Source organism: Sitophilus oryzae, unplaced genomic scaffold (genome assembly GCF_002938485.1).
Source record: "Sitophilus oryzae breed Bouriz unplaced genomic scaffold, Soryzae_2.0 scaffold_1350_pilon_pilon, whole genome shotgun sequence".
Classification (NCBI taxonomy): Eukaryota; Metazoa; Arthropoda; class Insecta; order Coleoptera; family Curculionidae; genus Sitophilus; species Sitophilus oryzae.
This window is the reverse complement of record NW_022146005.1, coordinates 1,577,203-1,601,020: the sequence shown is the minus strand read 5'-3', so window position 1 is coordinate 1,601,020 and position 23,818 is coordinate 1,577,203. Positions and strand designations below refer to the sequence as shown.

The window sequence follows — 23,818 nt, the reverse complement described above, 5'->3', positions numbered from 1 at the left end:
GATGCTAACAGGAGACCAACAAAACACCACCGCCTAATGTTAAATGTAAAATGTTTTGAGTGTATTGTAGTGGAGGTTTTATTTTGTAATTACTCTACAGTACTTGAACTTGATATTTGATATTTTTTTTTATCTCAAAAACTGCGACTTTGACTGATTTTGATGTTATTACAAATTTTGCAAATCGTATTCCTAATCTTAAATTAACCGCGTTTTTCGCTTAGCTACTGTAATTTTGGAGTTACGATTTTTAAAATTTTAACCCTCTCCCATACCCCTCACCAACCCCCCCCCCCAAAAAAAAACTAATGGCTAGATTTTCGGGTGCCACAATATTTTGTGCCAATTTGGTTAAAATCGGTTTAGCCGTTTTTGAGTTATCGTGTTACAGACAGACAGACAGACACCATGAAAATATTTTTGTATTTAGGTCATTCATGACCCAAATAACTCATTTTAGGTGAAATTAAAGAAAAAAACTTTTTTTTGCCGATCTTAATAAATTAATGATTTTTAATTAATAAGAAAAATTAACACGACGACTAAATGAATGCATAAATGTATGCACATCATGTATAATAATGTCAAAGGTATGGCTTAGAGACTAAAAAATTATATTGTAATTTCCTATAAATTGTTTAGCTGCATCATCATACAATATACATTTGATTATAAGGCTTTTTGGTCATAATATAAAATAATCTTAGGAAAAAAACTAGCATTAACAGATAAGTTACTGAACATTCAACAATTGTTGCTCATACAAAATTACAGGCACTTACTGTAACGACCCTACAAACTACTCTTTTAAAGAGCAGCATATTTTTCCAAGCCACAATGCTTAAAATTAACCTTTCTAACTTTCAGAATCCAAGACTTAAACCTGTTATTAAAGTGGCATTAAAACGGAACGATAACGATTACACGCGATACACAATAATTAAATAAAAGTTTAACATGCTATTTAAGCATTTTGAGTAACCTTGCACGATAAATGTCATCCTTTTTTACATTCTTTTCCTGTTGGCGATCTACTCCTGTATAATAGAAGTTCGCTGAAGTCATTTCGGGCGGCTATACCCATACTAAAATATGTTAATAAAAAGTTGGTAGGCAGTTGTTTATTTTAGCTTCAAAGTAAACGAATTTTTCCAATTTTTTTTTATTATTAGAAATTTTGTTGCAAATATTATTCCTAATCTTAAATCGAAAACCGCGTTTCGCTAGCTACTGTAATTTTGGAGTTACAATTTTTTAAAATTTTTAACCCCCTCCCATTCGTTTTTGTTTTTGTGTAGTTTATGTGATGGATCCCAAATAATAGGTTCCTTCTGATAAACATCCAAAAACTGTAGAGTTATTTCATTGGTCCACTCCATATCTAGCAATTAAATTTCAAATTTTTAATCACAAACGATTAGATTTATCTTCCACTGCACTGTGCGCTCGTCCGTCAAACGCAAAAATAACTGTCACTGTCTAAAATCTTTAGCGCGAACATCAACTCGGTCCCTAGAAAACTTAAAAAAACTGACAGTACAGGAAGATAGGAATCGAATTATCCTTATCTCCTATAGTATCCTTGGATCTTAATAGCCTACCATACCTGTTGGTATGGTCCGCTAACTCAAGTGGTTTACGATCGTGATTTTACTTTACTTGATAAGGGAAGGCGTACCGACTTCCAAATGTGCAACGCCGCAACAGCAAACAGCACACCGTCGCATTTCTCTCACTTCGACCCAAGCCGGTTCTACACGATGCTTCCAACCTTGGTTCCAACATTGGAACCAACGTTGGACACATTATTTGGCATAGGCTTCGACAATACTGCAATTCACAAGTGTGTCTCCTATACGATGTGGCTGTGTTCATGTATCCAACGTTGGAAAGTGTTCGACACATCGTGTGGGACCAGCTTTTGGCTTTCATGTAAATACCGACCCAAAAGTAAGAGTTGCCAGCACGGTATCACAGCTTACAGAATAACATAGCTTTGACACTCGCCAATTTTTCCCACGCTCGAATTTAAAACGCCCCACTCCGACGATGCGCTAACTGAATTAAGCGACCGACAGTCAGCCTCATTCAGTCGATGCATAGCCTCCACCGGTGGCGCGTAGGGCCGTATTACGAAAGATTTTAATTCGATTTTTTTCTTATATTTAACAATAGGTATTTGTGCTTTTATTTCAATTTTATTTTTATTGATGGAATGGGAAAAGGTTTTCCGGGATATGCGGCTGCTGGTTGCACAAATAATTATGGAAATAATTCAAATATAGTCTGTTTAATTTTCAATTCAATTCAAAGTATATTCACACTTTAGAGCTTTTCAAACGATGAAGACTACTTATTTGGAGGCTTGCTAGTGCCAAGTGACCATTTTTTTATTTAGTTTTTTTTTTTTTTTTTTTTTTTTTTTTTTTTATTTAACTTGCTGTATGTAACTATATCTATGTATGTATGTGTGTTTGTTCGAGGCAAATCTTGTAAGCTAAATTAAAACCACTTCCTTTTATTGTAGGAGATTGAAATTTGTCATGTAGGTTCAGTCCCGATATTGACAGTCCCGATTTTTGCAAGGCATGACCCAAATTTTTGACAGCTGTCAAAATGGCAGAAAAAAAATTTGAGCTGTCAAATTTGACAGCTCTCAAACCAAAAGTTGTCGATTTTGATAAGAGAATTGATATATAGGACGGCCATGGGCGAAAATGAAAAAAAAAAATGTTGAGCTGTCATATTTGACAGTTGTCAAAAAATTTCAAAGTGTCCGATTTTGATAAAAATCGATGATAGCCATGGGCTAAAATGAAAGAAAAAATTTTGAGCTGTCAAAAATGTGACAGCTGGTCAAATATATTTCAAAGAACTGTCCGATTTTGATAAAATCGATATATTGGATGCCCCCTACCCCATAGTCGGTTTTCATTTTATTTACATTTTGAAGACTGTCAAATTTGACGGCTGTCGTTTTTTTTAAGTTCTCCTTTTTGAATGAAAATCGATATACATATTATTAGGATACCCATAGGAAGTTATTTAAGAAAAAATTGAGTTTAAGTGTTTGGCACTGAGAAACCAGCATAACTAAAAGTAGAAATAAATTTTTATATAAAACCTTTTTTAAAACAAGCTTTTTATTTAAATACACTAAAAGAATAAAATAAACTCTTTTTCTTTAAAACTTTATTATGAACTTAGAACATCATTACACAACAATTTTAATGAATATATAAAAAGCTTGTCGAGATTTCTCTACATCGATAAACAAGTAAATTAACTAAAACCTGTGTCTACTCTGTCTCATTTTCAAAGTTTATTGTTATGATAGACCACTAGACCAGAAATTACAAGATAAAGTTGTCGTACCAGATTTTTATGAGTGCAACTGTACACTCAAATCTCGCGACAAGCTTTATATAATATTAAATTGTGTAATGATTTATAAGTTATAATAAAAAAAAAAAAAAAAAAAAATTTTAATTGTATTTAAATAAAAACTTGTTTTAAAAAAAAAAAGTTTTTTTATAAAATTTAAAGAAAAATTTTGAAGAACTCCTTAAATGAAAATATATTAATGTAAATTCGTTAAATTATTTCAGACAATTAAATTCAACCATCAATCAAAATTTTTCTATTTTTTTTTTTTTTTTTTTTTTTTTTTTTTTTTAATTTATTATACCTTAAAGAATATTAATAAGAACTTAAATGTAACAAACAAAACAAAGCTCTAATTTAGAAACATTCGTAAATAACTATAAATAATCAATGTACCTATTTCATTTTTGCTGTTATTTCTAGAAATAAATTAATTAATTTTGTTTTTAAATGTTTTCTTTGAGAATGCATATTTATTTAAAGTCAACAATTTAAAAAAACGTGTACAAATATGTTCTAGCACCAGTCGAATAATTTTTTACGTCACGTGTAAAATTTTTTTTGAATACATCTCTGGGCTGACTGGCGCTTACGCGGCTATTGGTTTTGACGAGAGAGCTCGCCGCTCTAGTGTTCCCCCTCTTTCGAATCGCAAATCCGAGCGTAAAAAGATCAAAGCGGCACGCTACACTGTCCGAGCTGGTTTTTACTTAAGCTGTGACGGTATGTAGTAATAGTTGTATCGATATTTAACCATTGCCCATCCCTAATATTTTTACGACGATGCAGCCCAACGTGAGAAGATCGACTTCGGTCCAATTATCGTAATTTATCCTCGGCCAATTCGATACGTTGCATTCGGTGGTTTTGCGGTCGATCCGACGAAGAACACGGCGAACGGCATAAAGAATCTTCCTGAGATTGTTCCACTTTTTTTTGCGAAAATGCGCTGACATTTTCACCGATTAATCGGGTGAAATTACTTCTTTCGAGCTTGGCTGGTTCTTTTTAATTCAATCGATTCCGATTGTTTCGAGCTATACGGCTGATTCCAGTGTCATTCAGATATTGTGTCTCTATTAAACGAAACCGTGACATTCTATTTCTGTTTGTTTTTTCAATGACGTAGACAGTAGACGGTTCTTGCATGGTTCAAATGAGCTCTAATTTTATTTTCTAATATCTAGTATTTGTAGCTAGAAATAATATAAAAAACTTTTTCAGCGTAGGGAAAATATTATTTATCAGAACATAACTTCTAAAAACCTTGACCCATTCTAGCTACAGTTTGAATTTCCAGACGAATGAAAATTGATTTTTTGAGTTATTTTGTCCGTAGTGTTTTTTTTAATTTTTTATCCATCTGTGAAAGTTAAATTGGATTTGTTTGCTTTTCAGTTTCTGTTCTTTTTCTGTCTAACAACACGTCTACGGGTGTGTCTCAAATAATGTGGCTCACCCCGATAACTATTTATTTTGTCAGATAATAAAAGCAGATTTGGTATGTTAGTATATGACATAAAGTAGGACTGATTGAGCGTATTTTTAATTTTGATTTTGAAATGGCACCCTCGTTATATTTTACTTTATTCGATAGAAATTGACACTCTGAATAGTATGAAGTTGACATGTCATATGTCAACTTTTGACATTCATAAAGAAAATCATATTTTAAATATCAATCTAGAGTACCATGGCTGTGTTACACTTACTAATTTTAATCAGGAGCCTTGGAAAAATAGGTTTGATCATCTAATGTTTTGTTTTTCGTGTCTTGTCTGGCCGGTTAAAAGATGCCCAAATCGTATTTTTAATCATATCTCAATTTTTTAAATGGAACGAAGGTGGCTCATCAGCATATTTGAAGAAAGCATTTTTTTTTTTTTAAGAATAATTTGATACAACAGACTTAGTATTTCGACTCAAATTATCCTTATGAACCGCATGTTACAATTCAAATAAACCATATGCAAAAATGTCAAAGTTGACACATGATATGTCCTTCTATTCAGAGTGTTATTTTTATATAGCGAGGATGTCATTTTAAAAATCAAAAGTTCTGGTAATTTCCAGTAAACCGGAAGTGACCAAAATCAATTGAATACGTCAATTAATCTAATTTCTGTCATATACTAACATACCAAATTTCGCTTTTTATCTCAAAAAATAAAAATGTTTAGGGAGTGAGCCACTTTTGAACTTACACCCGGTATACCACCTGTAAAATTATATGCACTTATTTAAAATTCACCCTGTATATCAATGTAACAACAATAATTGATTAACAATAATTTAATTTTAATAATTTTAGAATTGTAGAATAGATGCTGCCATAGAAATTGAATAACATAAACTGGCTTGGTGTGACATAAAATCTCCGGTAAATATAGTCAAAAAGTATATTTTGTACTCTATTAAAAGAAATTTAACATGTCTTTAAATGTTCTTAATACTTAAAGAATCTCACCCACAATCATTTATAAAAAATTACCAAATATAGAGGAAATTTATGATTGAACATATTATGTATTTCAAATGCCAGATAATATGTGAGAAATTTGTCGATACCACCCATCCCTAGCCCAAATAAAGGAGCTTTATTACGTATTCGTGGCGACAGACGCGACGTTTCGTCAAACAATACAACCCCGTTCATCATATATTTATTGGAAAGCTCGAGAGACCATATACTTACGTTGGACCACACTGGAACCCACACATCGCCGATTTCGATCACGATCCGCGCTGGAAAATATCGAAGTAATTGGCATCGCCGTATTGTTTAACAAAATAAATAACGTATATCTGGCCACGCATTGAGCTATAAACAGTAAGGATATTAATTATTTCGTGATGCAGAGGGCGATGGGAGGTTAATGGGATGAAATTATAGGGATATAGTGTCGAAGAGAGTAACCAAATAAGGTAGAACTGATATGGGTATGGTATAAATATATAGGTAAGTAAAAACGGTGGACCTTAGGATAGTATAATACGAGGCATGTTTTTTAAGTAAGTACCGTTTTGGAATTAAAAAAAAACGTGCAAAGAGATCGCAATAATTTTATTTTTACATGAAAGCCTGTACCTTAATCTAGTTTTCTACATAATTTCCGTGAATATTGAGGCACTTGTCATAACGTGGCACCAGTTTTTCAAAACCCTCCTCATAAAATCCTGCCGCCTGACTGGTTAACCACTGTATCACAACTGTTTTGACTTCGTTATCGTCTTGAAGACGCTGACCGCCCAGGTGTTTCTTCAAGTGCAGGAATAAATGGTAGTCACTGGGCGCCAGATCAGGGCTGTGGAGGCATGGAGGATGATCTAGAGTTTCCCATTTAAAAGATTTGATGAGATCTTTGGTCCGATTAGCCACATGTGGACGGGCATTGTCATGCAGCAAAACAATACCCTTACTCAACTTGCCACGTCTTTTGTTTTGGATTGCACGGCGCAGATTGTTCAATGTCTCACAATAAGATGCTGCATTGATTGTCTCATTACGAGGCAGAAACTCCACTAGCAATACTCCTTTTCTGTCCCAAAAAACTGCACATGATTCTCCGGGCAGAAATTGTTTGCTTAAACTTCACTGTTTTGGGTGATGATGAATGTCGCCATTCCATGGACTGTTGTTTCGATTCTGGTGTTTCGTAGGCCACCCATGTTTCGTCACCAGTAACAATTTTGTCTAAAAAATCTTCACCTTCATTGTGGTACTGCTCAAGGAAAGTCAATGCACTGCCTAAACGTTGGGTTTTGTGCAAATCCATCAACATTTTCGGAACCCAACGTGAACACAATTTCCGGTAATTCAAGTTCTCGGTCACAATGCGATACAAAACACTACGAGAACATTGAGGAAAGTAGTCGCACAATGATGAAATTGTAAAGCGTCTGTTTTCTTTCACCTCTTTGTCCACTTTCTGCACCGAATCTTCATTAACGACCGAAGGACGCCCACTCCGTTCTTCATCATGCACATTTGTGCGGCCATCTTTAAATGCTCTCACCCTTTTCCTTACCATTCCATCACTCATAATGGTTTGTCCGTAAACTTCACAGATCTCACGATGAATATCGATCGGTTTTACGCCTTTAGCACTAAGAAATCGTATGACAGCCCGTACTTCACAATCGGCGGGGCTCACGATTGTCGGAGGCATCTTAAACACTCAATAAACAACGTATACAATGAAGAATCAGACTGTACTGGCGTCTGTGCATAGACAAGAGATGTAGGTAACCAGCGCGCATGCGCGGAACGCCGACCGTAGCGCTGCGGCGGCGAAATCGCAAAACGGTACTTATTTAAAAAACATGCCTCGTAGAAAAAAAAATGGCGCCGGGAGGCACGTATAGCCGCCCATACTAAAATATGTTAATAAAAAGTTGGTAGGCAGTTCTTTTAGTTTCCCAATTTTCCCAATTTTGAGCCGCGGTTATTTCCCCTACACGCCATCTGGGGCCCCGTCCGATGGGAGTTTGGAGTTCTCCACACGGATTTTCTCAAAAACGGACTACGGAAACACGGAATATCTCAAAAACTGCGACTTTGACTGATTTTGATGTTATTACAAATTTTGTTGCAAATATTATTCCTAATCTTAAATTGAAAACCGCGTTTCGCTAGCTACTGTAATTTTGGAGTTACGATTTTTTTAAATTTTTAACCCCCTCACATACCCCCTTACCAACCATTATTACTTAACCATTTGGGACCAAGCATTAAATTTTATGAAGAATGCATTTTTCTCAAAATGCCATTAATTAAGAAGCGTTTCCTCTTGTAAAGATAATCCGGGGACATACTGTATATTTCTATTTAAAATAGAGAAATTAGCAGGTACATCCGGTATACCGGCTATATGTTCTCAAAACGCAGTATATATTATCGGTAGATAATCTTCAAATACCGGTAATTTCGGTATATATCATTAAAAAAATAAATATAAACTAGTCTAAAAGCTAAAAGCCATAAATTTTCTCGCAAATTTTGCTTTAAAATGTAGGATTGTAAATCACCTTATACAAAAATTTAAAAATTTAAATTTATAAAGGCTGTTTTTATATATTTTTTCCACTGGTTCTGATAAGGAAAAATGTGTTGCATGAAAAGTCTTGTGTAACGCTTTTCTTTGACAACTTTAGATAAATCTATAGGTACTAAACAAAAATTAAACTCGTTAACTTTTAAACGTCATCAAACAACTCACCCGCACCAAACTATGCTACATTAAATTAATAAACAAAAACGACTAAACTAGTATCAGGTCAAACTTAAATTCTTCATGTGTCTGTTGTCAAACGTCTAAATATTTCATCGGATAGTTATTTTGTATCCTAAACAAAAGCTAGAGACGACATTTCATTTAGATCACGGACGGAGCTCTATTTAAATGACCTGAAACAGTTCCATCCATCTCTACGACATCGTTGGTGTTTATTTATCCAAGCTAAACTCCAAACTGAAACGATTCGGAGGCAAACGGCTGTCGCAGAGCAATAAAATAAAACGTTGTAAACACTTAAACAAACATATTGTTACGAACTGGTGTGCAGCGGGATGTCTTGAGATGGGTCGCTTGTTCCAGATTTTTTTGTTTTAAATCAACCATTTCACTAACTGATTTATTTAATCGAAATGAATATGAATTAAAATATTAAGAGTTTATTTCACCAATCCAAAAAAGTAGCAAAATAAGCGTTCGGCATTTTAACGTGTATTATGAGTTGACTGCCAACCTTATGACACTACATTCTAACCAGATTCTTTTCTTCTCCTATTATTATTAAATATAAATAACGATTTATATTGTCATTCAAATGTCACTTCATCACTATTAATCAAAAGCCTAGCATATCCCGTTAATTAAATAATAATAATAAAAAAGCAATGCTCAAAGGGAAAATAAATTTTATCAGCTTTACTTTCTCTTTAATTAAAGTGTTTTCAGCCTCATCCATCAAAATATTGTCTGCCTAGTTCCCACGGTGCATTTTAAGTTGTATTGCACTGAAACAGTACAGATATAGATCCATTTTAAATGAATTAAATCGTTATTAATTCATTTAAATGTGGTTTAACAGGCTACTTAGAGTGTATTTCTATACTCAAATAAAATAGATAAGAGTTTAATTCAACCTCAATAAATATATATAATAAAATGTCTAAATTAATGAAATTACACTACAAAATGGATATTTAACACTAACTTCCATTGATATTTTAATATTTTAAGAATGATATCAATCTTGAAGCCTCAATATCAAAACTTTCAAGAAATAATTGACATAATATTGCTGAAAACTGAAAATCTGTCTTTTGATCATTGAGCAGACTAGACGAATCTTACAGTGAAAATTATTGTACTAAAGTATAATAGGTAGATATAAAGAAGTATACAAACCAAAATAACATTATTCAACTTTAATTTTCCCACTAAACTGTAAAATAAATTATAGTATATTTAATTTCAGCTTAAAAAGGATGAAAATATAATGGGTCCAGAATTTTAAGGACATTGTAGACTCTCTTTTTTACTGCAAAATATCGACAGAAGGAAATATACCACCAAACAGTTTATAAAATGGCTATAATTTGTAATCCCAATACTTTCTTACTGGTAACAAAAGGCTTTAAAACACGCTATGCTGGGCGAATAATTCGCCCTTCCTGCGAAAGCGCTTATAGACCTTGCAAATTATTTAATTTTTAAATTGTCTGCTCTCTAGCAAGTATATAAAGTTGAAAACTTCTACGTGTCACTGTCTTTCGAGTTCCTTTTTAAAGTTTTTAGAACCTACAGACCAAAAAGATCATTTCCTAAAAAAATTACCTTAAAGAATTGGAAAGTTCCCTAGAAAAATAAAAAAAATCAGGAAAACTATTTTTTTATGGAATTTTTGCATGAACTCAAGACACAGAAAAAACTTATGACAACCTCTAGATATATTTAAAATAGATTGGGCTTAAAAAAGGATGTCAATACTTGGAAATCATTTTAATGTGTTATCAAGGATGGAAAGTTTCATCAGAATTTGTTTAGTAGAAATTGTTAAAAGATGCAAATTTAACAAATTATACAGTTTTTCAAAAGTGTCTCACCCGCATGACCCATAACTTTTTATTTATTTTTTAAATAAAAAACGAAATTTGGTAGATTAGTATGTGACATAAATTAAAATTATTGATTGACGTAATGAATTGTTTTCGGTCATTGACTACTAATTTGATTTTGAAATGGTACCCTGTGAATTTTTTTGCTTAGATATTTGATAGAAAATAATATTCTGAATAAAATGACATATTATCACTTGTCAACTTTTGACATTTTAAAATACTACTTAAAAAAATAGTATTTTAAATTTCAATCCAGAGTGCCACAGGAATAAATATAACGACAATTTGACTGGAAGTACCAAGTCTATGGTACCAAAGTATTCTAGGGCTGCTAACTTTCAAAATAAAAAATAAAGTACGAGAGGGTATAAAAGAGGCACAGGCAAAAAGAGGCAACATTTTTTGAAACCTCGCCCAAATAACTAGAATTTACGAAAAAGTTATGTCAGCGGTATGCGATTGATAGTCTTTTATACTTTCAAAAAAAAATTTTTTTCAAAACATAAGCGGGGTGTCGGGCAACAGCGCAAACATTCTGGGTGCCGGGCCATCAAGGGCGGCATCCAAGGCCGATGAGCTAGCTAGGCACAGATCATCGGCATCCTATCTTGGTCCAGAGTTAGTACTGGGAATACCTAAATGTATGGCCCGTAGTGCACTAAAACTCTGGATCCAGGAAAAGCACAATGTCCATTGGAGAAACAGACAGGGGCACAGGCACAGCAAGGCTTTTATCCAAGGACCTAGCTCTAAAACCGCAAAAGAACTGCCAATGCTTCGCAGGAATAAAGTGCGGATTACAACAGGCCTCTTGACAGGACACATGGCTGTCAAATGTTACCTGGACAAGCTTAACCTGTATCAAGGAAGTCTGCTGCAGACTCTGCGATAAAGATCCTGAAACAGCGGAGCACATAATATGTCATTGCGAGGTTCTGGATCGCACGCGACACTTTTTATTTGGGAAGGCTAGGCTAGAACCGGAGAAACTATGCGCCCATCCTATCAAGAACCTGCATAAGCTAGTGCAGGGCAAAGGGATAGGAGAATGGGTGCAGATATAGACGGGGGACAAACACAATAGGCCTCACAGGTCGCAGTGTTTCCGGCAGAGGACGGCCCCTTGTTATGGAAAAAAACCATAAGCGAGTAAGTGAACATAAAAGAGTTAAAAATGTTTATCACTTCGAAAAATATTTTTTGTACATCTTCTTTTCTGTACACACGAGTGGGAGTAGCGAAAGACACAGATTAACAATTTTTTAAAGCATTGTGGCGATAGATGAATTTTTTTTTATATTTTAAGTTTGGTATGTAAAAAAGAGGATTTTTTCAATACGTGAGAGAAAAGAGGACAGTGAGATCAAAAGAGGACTGTCCTCTGGAATAGAGGACGGTTGGTAAAGTATTCGTAAAAAAATTCTTTTTCCAAATATGCTACTGAGCCACCCTCGTTTCATTTGAAAAAAATCAAATTAGTTATGATTAAAAATATGATACAATATATGGACATCATTTAACCGGCAGAAAAAAAAACAGAAAAAACAATAGACAATCAAACAGTATGGTTATAACAAAGCTATGGCACTCTAGATTGAAATTTAAAATACTATCTTTTTTAAGCGAAAATGTCAAAAGTTATATAATATGTCATTTTATTCAGAATGTCATTTTCTATCAAATATAAAAACACCATTTAACAATCAAAATTTGTAGTAATTTCCAGTGAAACAGGAACTGACCGAAACTGATTCAATACGTCAGTTAATCATCATTTATGTCATATGCTAACTAGAATTTTTTTAGAATTTAGAATGAGTGGGAGGGGGGTTAATCACTTCGACCTTACAGATCCATTGTGTCCCCCTTTCTTGAATCATAACTCATCATACAGTCCCAGGGCTTTGACAAAAGCCAGTATCTGGGACGGTTTTATAGAGGGTAGTTCTCCATCTCCAATATCAGTCGTACCAAAATTCATGGCACGAATGGTTGTCGTCTCGGCGCACTCAGTGATGAGGTGTACTGGTGTTTCACCATCTCCCCCTTTCAATCTACTGAGGTGTTCATTGAGGGGACAGTGTCCTGTTAAAAACCCCGTGACAATCCGAAGATTGTTCTTACTCAGACCCAGGAAGATCTGTGATTTTTCTTGATCATAAGCCCTCAGAAACTTCTTCGAGTGTCTTAGACCATTGCAAGATTTCCATTCCAGGTTGCGGATGGAATCTTCCAAGTTCTTGAGTTCCGCCTTGAGTTGGTTACCACTTGGAATATACTAACTAACCAAATCTCGTTTTTTTATATAAAAAAATAAAAATTATAGATATGAGCCTCTATTGAAAAACACCCGGTATATTTAAACAAGAATTTAAACATAAAATGAATTTAAACAAACAGATGCTTGAAATCATCATAATGTATTACCACAGAATCTCAATGTCTGTGAAAAGTTTCATAAGAATCGCTAAAAAACTTCAGGCAGATCAGATCCATTATAACAATAAAAAAACGCTGTTACATTGTATCTGGTACAGAGCAGTAAAAATGTTACTGACAGGTGATTAGAACCCGCGAACAAAAAAGTAATCAAAAAGCGACAAAAGAAAATTACGAAGATGTCGTCGAGGCTAACGACGGCCCCGACCAAATCACAACAATCTCCTCGAACTTTCCCAATCAAAAAATAATTAAAGCTCCAGCGGCAGCATCCGAAAATCCAATCGCAAGTTTAAAATTGCCGGAAAACTGCGCAGATATAAATCCAAAGACCAATAGCGAACTTCTTTATTAGATTTAAGAGCGGAATCGGAAAACTATTGGAAAGAGAACCGCCAAGATCAAATATTATTGGTAAAAATTTCACCGATAACTGCCTCTTATTTACTTCTCGGAAATTTTCATCTCCCGAGTTTCGGCATAACAAACGAAGCTTATAATTGAGAAGTATACATCAATAACATTTTAAATCCAATTTTTTACGCTATAAAACTTTTCGTGATATAAGATTTATGAAATTGGCACAAAAAAAATTAAATGCATCAATAGACTTCATTATTTTTTTCGCCTCCTGTATGAGTGTGGGGTATACAGGGTGTTTTAGAAAACATCTACCATCTCTCGTTGGGAGATTCCTCACGTAAAACTAAGATTTATTTCTGCCAAGTGCTTTTAGCGATTCAAATAAAATTTTGACAGTAAAAGTTACTATAAGTGTTACATATTTTAGTACTAAAAAAGTGTCGACAGATTCACCAGGGAGGTGCATATTGGTTATCACTGGAATGTTTTTCCAAAAAAAAACACCCCTAAAAATATTTGCTCTTATTCAAGATTCGCTCTGTATAATACCCAGAAAATCGACAATAATTGCTAACTTTCATAATATGAAATACGATTAGCTCTAAAACTCTTAAAAACATAGTAGCTCACCTATTATCTATACAGAAGTAAACAATCATTTAAATCAATGCATGAACGATTCGAGGTGTAACGCGAACGTAGTCGCGGGAAAAAGCTAGTTTTATTAATTTGCCTTAATCCAAGTCTAATAGTAACCTTTAAAAAATGTTGATATCATTAACCGGTCATAGTGTTGAATAAGTACTCATTGATTCCTCATTAAAAATACGAAAAAAATTTCCTATAAACTTTTATTTAAACTTTATTAATTGTGATTAATAAAAGTGCCTTTATCTAAACAATAAACAAGGAGATCGAAATCGATAAAATATCAAGAATCAAGATAGAACTTTTAATCCGCATTAAATGACCTAGACAATTTTGCGGAAAAGAGAAAAAGTCAGTAGCGCCGCATGTTTTTTTTAGAAAAATATTTCAGTGATAACCCATATGTACGTTCCTGATGAATCTATCGACACTTTTTTAGTAAGTATTAAAATATGTAGCACTTCAGTAACTTTTACCCTCAAAATTTCAGCACAAAATAAATTTCTAAAAGAAAATTATAATAAATCGAAAAAAAAAAGAACTTTAACCCCTTGTAGCTACGAAACAAATCTACGAGGAATATCCCCACGAGAGATGGCACATGTTTTTGAAACACCCTGTATATTATTATATTTCAGTAAAGTATGCAGCAGCATTACTTTAAGTATTTTTTATTTGAAGAAATAAATAAAAACCCCACTTCAGATTATTACACGCAAACATTGCATTTTAATAAAGGTTCTGAAATAAAGTTTTAAAAATGAATAATAAGTTTTTATTAAATATATAGATCTTGATTTTGAGTATCATAAAAAGAGTAAAACTTGTGATCATCCCTAAAATATTCTACTACACACCGAAATTTGTCTTTATATTCATCTTCTACTAGCTTACCATTATAATAAATGCCAAAATTCTTAAGAAATATGACTAGACTGACTAGTAACCATCTGAAAATATACTGTATTTTCCAATTTTAATCTATTACTGACATTCCAAAATGAGCCCAAGTAATAAATTGGGTGTGTGTTTATAATTAGAACACTTGTTCTAGTAACTTTCTTATCTATAGATTATATAAAATATTGTTGATTATTTATATAATTATGTCGTAAAAGAATCATCACAGAATTGGTACTAATAATCAGCATATATTTATTATCTCCAGTATGATATTTCACCCAAAAAATAATTGTGTGCACGCACTTAAAAATAAAACAACACTATATAAAATATTAAAAACACTTACCTCCTTTCTCGGCGTTGGTAATAGTCACCCAAAAATCGATGGTCTTCTCAGGTCCAAGTTCTTCATAGTCCCACTTCTTCCTCACTTTCACAGAACCATTGGGTTCGACGATCACCCAACTGTTTTCATCGCGAATTTTGAAGGTTTCCTTGTCCGTTTCCTTCTCCAATTGGAAAACTACTCTTCCCTCTATTTCTCCATCGGTTTCGGTGAATTCAATGCGTTTTGTTGGTCGAACAGCACGCGTCACTCTACGTTTTTCTCTGTGCAGAATCTCACCATCTACAAACATAGAAGAACATCCATCAGAGAAAAATACCACTCTATAATCTAAAAAACTATTACTGGTTTCTCAATAGCAAAAACATATTTAGAATGATACGTATTAATCATTTGGAAATAAAATTTTCAAGTACATTGGAAATAAAATTTTCAAAGTAAAAAGTTATTTTTTGTAAACACCACTTCATTGAATTCAAAGAAAAACCAGCTTGTGAGTGGTTTTTTACCAGTAGTATTAGTAACTCGTAAAAATATGTATTAATTTACCTTCTTGGAGAGATTGTAGATCAAAAGCAGTCGACTCCTCTGGCGGCTTAAAATGAAAGATAACTTGAGCAGGTCTCGGTGAAGTTCTACTAGGAATACGCAAATCATGCGCCTCAACGACAAGCTCCAATTCAACTTCCTCTATCGGTTCAAGTGCCAGGAGCAAATCACCAGTTTGCGGCACAATCACCAGAAAACTAGTAGGTGTAACCAATTTGTACGCTACTTTATCACCATCGGCATCAGTTGCTTCCACTTTCCCTATCGAAGAGAACCTCTTCCACGCCATCGTGACGTTATCACCTTCCAAAGAATTATCTCCCACGACAAACGTGTACACTTTCTGCGAGAACACTGGACTGTTATCGTTCTCGTCTTCAACTTCTATTACAATGTTTGTAACGGCTTTGTTGATTCCACTGCAATCACTGGCCTGGATGGTAAGCACGTACCTACTTACTTCTTCCCTGTCTAAAACTTGAGCGGTAACTACGTAAACCCCTCCGGAATCGTCAACTGTCACGTTAGGCGAAGTATCACCAGTCACACTGTTTCTCAGTTCGAAAGCCTGACCAGTGTTTCCAGCTATTATACTGTACATGACCGGAATGTTTACACAGGCAGAAGCTTGGAGTAGTGACAGACCCGCAACTCTAGTCCCTGTAGGTTGATTTTCAGCAACCCTACCAACGATGTCTTCGTCATCATGCTTAAAACTCAGCATATTTCGCCTGTCCAGCACGTACAATTGTAAAAGATGCTGTTTGGTGGTGTTACCATCGTTTTCCATGACGAACAGATCGACCGGGCGATCTACCAAAGGACTGACGTCGCTGACTGTCATTATGGAGCCGTCCTGGAGCATGGTGAAGAACTGACTGAAGCTGGAATTGACTAAGGAGAAGTGTTCGTTGAATTTCTTGACGCTGTAGCCGGGATGAGCGTCGTGGGGTATAACCGAGACCGTTTCAGGGCTAGCGGCCCCGAGGGTGGCTAGGACCAGCAGAATGGAGATGTGCCTGAGGTCCATCGTGGTGGTGGGGTGGATAATCGCGGTTTCAGCTGGTGGTGTCGTAAGGCATTGGCGGTGTGTTAAGGTGATCTGAAATAGAAAGAAGAATATGTAATATAAAATTTGCGAAGTTAATATCAAAGTATAAAATTTGGTTTATTATTACCGTATGTTTTAGTTGTAGTATCAAAGTTTCCATCCAACCTAAATTGTATATCTACTAATTATTTTGCATAGTTGTTTACAAATGTGAGTTGTGTCATAGTGTTGAACATAAGATGGCTAGTTTAAATTTCTTAATTAATAGATTACTTAGTTTTCCACTTGCCAACAAAAGATATGAAATAGAAAGAAATTACTTCTGGGTATGCTTCTTCATTAGTTGATAAAATATTTGAAAACATCAACCTTCAAGTTTGTGGGGTAGGCCTTTGTATAGTATCTTTTTTTTCTTAGGTTTCACTTAATGCAGTGCGAATTTTAAGAGAAAATGCCGAAGAAGAAAAGGCGGAAATTGCTTGGTTGAGCAGTTTTGTAGGAGCCATTGCAATTGTGGATTTAGTTAACAGCACTTTGGTACCTAAAGGTAGGTTTGTTTACTACTTTTGCCAGATTTTATTTTATAGTCATACTAATTAGGTACAGATAAAATTTTGGTATCCAGCGGTCGTAATGCCGGTTCTGTAGAAGTAACAAACGATGGAGCAACTATATTAAAGTCTATCGGTATAGATAATCCTGCTGCAAAAGTACTTGTCGATATGTCTAAAGTTCAAGACGATGAATTAATTTCGAAAAATCGAAAGTAGAGAAAAAAATAATAGAAAGTAAAAAGAAAATTGCTTTGCTTGTCGTAGAGGGGGGAACCAAGCTCCACGCCCACAACCGGTTTCTGAGCCTACCCTTCATCAGGTGGGCTATCCAGGGGCTGGTTCTCACCGATACGGCAAGCAAAACTCGTAAAGTGTTGCGTCGTGCGTCGGTGAGATATTAACGCATCTCCCGTCAAAAGTTGGTAAAGAGCTTCAACAGGTATGTATCCAGCTAGTGATACTACACAGTTCCTAATTATTGCAATGTAAATTTTAACATATAAAGAAAATTTTCATGATAACGCAGATACTCTCTAGAAGTTCTATATAGCTTTTCTCTATTCTCCATCATCACCTGATCTAATCGATTGATTAAATTCCCGATTTTATCTGCCATACATTCCGGAATAAAAAACCCGACCAATCTCCGTTTCTAATCTATCAATCATTCGTCGCTTCGATACAGAAAAAAACGAATCCTGTAATCAATTGCCTGGCGTCGTATCGTCACCTTTCGCAATTTATAACGCCAGATACCATCTAATCGTTTTGTCTCAGTCTTCGCCGCCAGAACGAGCGACACAGAAAGATGAAAACAGAAATCTGTCAACGGGCCAAAATAAAAAGTTAATGGGCGTGGTATAGAATATCCTTTTCCGAGCCCTTTCGGGACCGTATTATGTAAATTGAGTTCCCGGCAGGCGGCCAGGTAGAAAAATTTAAAAGGGACAGATTTATTTACATTTATTGACCCCTGCCAGGATGTTGCAGAGAAAAAAATTAGTGAAACCGTTAAATGTGAGAAGTTTTAAATGGGCTATGTTTTGGAAAAAAAGAATAAGCATGTTAGGGTGCGTTTATGTTGGAGAGGCGATAAACGATAAGAGCAGCGACAGTAGCGAAGCAAAGAATATTATTATATTAATTTATATGTAGGTGTTTATATTGGAGCAAAGCGTCGGAGAGCAGCGCTAATTGTTTTGGCTATTTTCTTTGCTTTTATATCAAGGGTGATGGACATGGATACCGATAATTTAATAGGTGAAATATTTATTATACCTGCCTTGTGGGTCAAAACAAATAAAACCATAATTATAGATTGAAATTGTGAAATTCTCCAAACTTGTATCTTCTGGTATTTATAGAGTGTGCACAGAATTTGCGTTTTTATCTGCAGTTTTAACAATATAATATTAAACATTTTTTCATATCTTTGCTAAACAAGAGGATATTGGACTTCACCCTGAAAATAGAAGTTAGATGACACATGTAAGTATATAATATTAAATGTATATATATATATTTTTTTAATTCCACAAATCATGCACTTTATACATTCCATCTTACACAGTTTTTGCCCCCTCCCCCTTACTTAAAAAAAATAGTCTCCTAACGTCCAAGAACAGATTTTCCAAAAAAAAAAATTATGTAAGATGAAATTAAAAAAAAAACAATGCAAAAACTTCAAGGCATTAACTTGGATATAATAAACAATTGTGGTGTTATCCAATTGAATTGAATTATTATAGCTAAAAACTGACGTAAATTATTGGTACAGAAACAACAATCTAAGGTTTACCCTATCTGAGTATCTCTTCAAAATTTAAATATATTAATATCATATTTCCTTCTTTCTTCTTTCATAATTAAGTACCTACCTTATTTGGCTTTCAAAAAAAATAAAGAAAATCCAGAAAATGTTTTAACCCGATAACCCAGTTTTCCAGATCTGCTGCCAGTTTCTATCAACCTATCAACTCGGATCCAATCGATTAATTAAATTTCCGATTTTTTATCCCGTTTTTTTCCGGAACAAAAAAAATCGGCAATCGGCCCGCTTCCAGTCCATCAATCATCTGTCGCTTCAAAGTACAAAAAAATCTTTAATCCAATTCCATCCCTGCGTAATTTTTGACATGAAAGATAGCATCTAATCCGTTATGGTACTATCTCGTCACGAATTCACCTTCTCATTAATTCACCATTTAATTTACTTTTTCAGATTTATTTTTGTTGTATATTTTATATAACATACAGAGTGAGTTTTCTACGATGTTCTCTATGGGTATCTCGGAAACTCCTGGAGATAGAGAGTCGGTTAAATGGGGAACGAATTGCAGTTTTATGGGGTCATAAATATGCGCCTTTCAGATTTTCGAAAAAGTTCATGGCTTACTAGATATTTCGAAAAAAAAAAATTTCGCCTATTTTAAAAATGGTCCCTAATTCCATTTAATCTGTTTTAGACAAAAAGTTTTCAGATAAAAGATGTAGATAATCACATCCTTAATGAGACTGTGTTCTCCGTTCCAAAGTAACCAACACCCGAATAAACGACACAGGAGAATATAAAATGGAATTATGTTAAAAAGGAGAAAATAAAAAAATACTGGACGTAGGTACGGAATATAATATTCCCAGCCCTTTTAGGGTCGTATTATGCAAATTGACGTCCACGGCAGGCGGTCAGGTGGGGTTACTTAAAAGGGACAGCTTTATTTACATTTATTGACCCGTGCGAGGCCGCAGTGAAAAAAAGTTAAATGGTCAAATGAAGGGTTGTCAACTTTACTTAGTTACAATCCATTTGATTTATTGATTTTCATTTTACTTATACGGAGTATCCTAGACGTTTTTTAATGACTTGACAAAGTATGACCATTAAAAACTACATATATCATGCATTTTGCATATTAAAAAAAATCAAAGAAAAAGCATACAGTACTTGTCCAAAAATATCTAACAAATCTGAGGTAAAAATATTATTCTTTACCTAACTTTTTATATTTATCGAAAAAATTTATGTAGAATCATTTCGCACGCAATTCCATGACCAAACCTAGTAAAATATGGAAAGATTCGGCCATTTCACTTAGCAGCAAACTAAGACTAATCAGAGCCCTAATTTTCCCTGTTGGGACTTATACCTTGGGAGACATGGACGTTGAAGTTGGCAATGTAGTGTTATATAGACGATTTCAGCGAATACTATACACATCTCACCGTACAAACATTTCAATTCTTCAACTTAATATTGAATCTAAACTGTCAATATCAATAAACCAATATTATTTAAGATACTTTGGCTATACCGGCTAACTTTTTTATTTAGATAAAACTACTATTTGAGAAAGAGAAAAATGTCTGCTTGGTGTGTTTGGATGTTTTTTAGAAACTGTGTATTTTTGTTAAGAGTGTTGCCACTGAGGTAGAAATACAGAAACAGTGCAAATTTACAGAAAAAAGTGTTAATTTTGCTACAAATACGAGGCATGTTTTTTAAGTAAGTACCGTTTTGCGATTCCGCCGCCGCAGCGCTACGGTCGGCGTTCCGCGCATGCGCGCTGGTTACCTACATCTCTTGTCTATGCACAGACGCCAGTACAGTCTGATTCTTCATTGTATACATTGCTTATTGAGTGTTTAAGATGCCTCCGACAATCGTGAGCCCCGCCGATTGTGAAGTACGGGCTGTCATACGATTTCTTAGTGCTAAAGGCGTAAAACCGATCGATATTCATCGTGAGATCTGTGAAGTTTACGGACAAAACATTATGAGTGATGGAATGGTAAGGAAATGGGTGAGAGCATTTAAAGATGGCCGCACAAATGTGCATGATGAAGAACGGAGTGGGCGTCCTTCGGTCGTTAATGAAGATTTGGTGCAGAAAGTGGACGAAAAGGTGAAAGAAAACAGACGCTTTACAATTTCATCATTGTGCGACTACTTTCCTCAATGTTCTCGTAGTGTTTTGTATCGCATTGTGACCGAGAACTTGAATTACCGGAAATTGTGTTCACGTTGGGTTCCGAAAATGTTGACGGATTTGCACAAAACCCAACGTTTAGGCAGTGCATTGACTTTCCTTGAGCAGTACCACAATGAAGGTGAAGATTTTTTAGACAAAATTGTTACTGGTGACGAAACATGGGTGGCCTACGTCACACCAGAATCGAAACAACAGTCCATGGAATGGCGACATTCATCATCACCCAAAACAGTGAAGTTTAAGCAAACAATTTCTGCCCGGAAAATCATGTGCACAGTTTTTGGGACAGAAAAAGAGTATTGCTAGTGGAGTTTCTGCCTCGTAATGAGACAATTAATGCAGCATCTTATTATGAGACATTGAACAATCTGCGCCGTGCAATCCAAAGCAAAAGACGTGGCAAGTTGAGTAAGGGTATTGTTTTGCTGCATGACAATGCCCGTCCACATGTGGCTAATCGGACCAAAGATCTCATCAAATCTTTTAAATGGGAAACTCTAGATCATCCTCCATACAGCCCTGATCTGGCGCCCAGTGACTACCATTTATTCCTGCACTTGAAGAAACACCTGGGCGGTCAGCGTCTTCAAGACGATAACGAAGTCAAAACAGTTGTGATACAGTGGTTAACCAGTCAGGCGGCAGAATTTTATGAGGAGGGTATTGAAAAACTGGTGCCACGTTATGACAAGTGCCTCAATATTCACGGAAATTATGTAGAAAAGTAGATTAAGGTACAGGCTTTCATGTAAAAATAAAATTATTGCGATATCTTTGCACGTTTTTTTTTTAATTCCAAAACGGTACTTACTTAAAAAACATGCCTCGTATTTTACAGGCAGCTCTACACTTTCGTACATTTCCGTCAATACCATCCAAACATCAATTTTTTTTATTATTGCTTATTACTTCTAAGTTTCTCAATAAAAAATGTATATGACCGAGCGTGCCTGTATCTGTCAATATTCTGGTTTGATGTAATATCCACATTTAACCCTTTCATTAAAACTGTACGTCGTATCTTTAGCGTGATATAGTGGTTTGGGGTCAATAAAATTTCTCCCCCTTTTCACTTTAATCTGATTGCCTGCCAGCAACCTCTTCATTTACATATTCCCTTCTAAATGGATTTGATATCTGACTTTAGTGTAAGGTAATGTACCCCATTATGTTTATCGTGATTAAAATCATTTAAGGCATTTTTATTGAAATGCAGAATATATAATAAAATGATTTACTACTAATAAGTCGAAAAAGTAAAGTGAAATATAGTATTTTAAGTTATTTTTTTTTTCATTTTGCTGCTAAAGCTAATCTGGACTTGACTCTACGACTTGACCGAGCTGACATGTATATTATTTCGTATATTTTTTCGTTTGTGTCCGGGAAGGGTTCATAGTTTCATAGTTGTCGATTTTTGAAAGAAATCAGTACATGTATATTATTTCGTATATTTTTCATTTTATTGATTTTATGGAAAGCACTGTTCATTAAAATGTTGTATCCTATGTTATAGGGATTGTTTCTCTCTACAGTTTCCTGTCTCACAATGTACCGTTTGTGTCCGGGAAGGGTTCATAGTTTCATAGTTGTCGATTTTCGAAAGAAATCAGTACATGTATATTATTTCGCATATTTTTCATTTCATTGATTTTATGAAAAGCACTGTTCATTAAAATGTTGTATCCTATGTTATAGGACTTATTTCTCTTTACAGTTTCCTGTCTCACAATGTACCGTTTGTGTCCGGGAAGAGTTCATAGTTTTATAGTTGTCGATTTTCGAAAGAAATCAGTACATGTATATTATTTCGTATATTTTTCATTTTATTGATTTTATGGAAAGCACTGTTCATTAAAATGTTGTATCCTATGTTATAGGACTTATTTCTCTTTACAGTTTCCTGTCTCACAATGTACCGTTTGTGTCCGGGAAGAGTTCATAGTTTTATAGTTGTCGATTTTCGAAAGAAATCAGTACATGTATATTATTTCGTATATTTTTCATTTTATTGATTTTATGGAAAGCACTGTTCATTAAAATGTTGTATCCTATGTTATAGGGCTTGTTTCTCTCTACAATTTCCTGTCTCACAATGTACCGTTTGTATCCGGGAAGGGTTCATAGTTTCATAGTTGTCGATTTTCGAAAGAAATCAGTACATGTATATTATTTCGTATATTTTTCATTTTATTGATTTTATGGAAAGCACTGTTCATTAAAATGTTGTATCCTATGTTATAGGACTTGTTTCTCTTTACAGTTTCCTGTCTCACAATGTACCGTTTGTGTCCGGGAAGGGTTCATAGTTTCATAGTTGTTGATTTTTGAAAGAAATCAGTACATGTATATTATTTCGTATATTTCACCTCTTTCCGAATGTTTTTTATGTTCGTCAAGTCGTACATGTAGAGGACGTTTTGTCTCTCCAATATACGACTCGCCGCACTCACAAGGTACCTGGTA

At 34.6% G+C, this 23,818-nt stretch overlaps 1 protein-coding gene across 1 annotated transcript in view; it reads right to left on the bottom strand.

Annotated features, from left to right (window-relative positions):
- Positions 1 to 15,209: 15,209 nt before the first annotated feature.
- Positions 15,210 to 23,818, bottom strand: part of LOC115875183 (neural-cadherin-like) — a gene marked incomplete at its 3' end in the record, with an annotated part of 68,358 nt that continues 59,749 nt past the window's right edge. The window contains exons 2-3 of the mRNA XM_030890587.1: positions 15,759 to 16,860; positions 15,210 to 15,491 (exon numbers count right to left, since the gene is read on the bottom strand). Coding sequence (XP_030746447.1) covers positions 15,210 to 15,491; positions 15,759 to 16,788 — 1,312 coding nt within the window. The remainder of the gene's footprint in view (positions 15,492 to 15,758; positions 16,861 to 23,818) is intronic.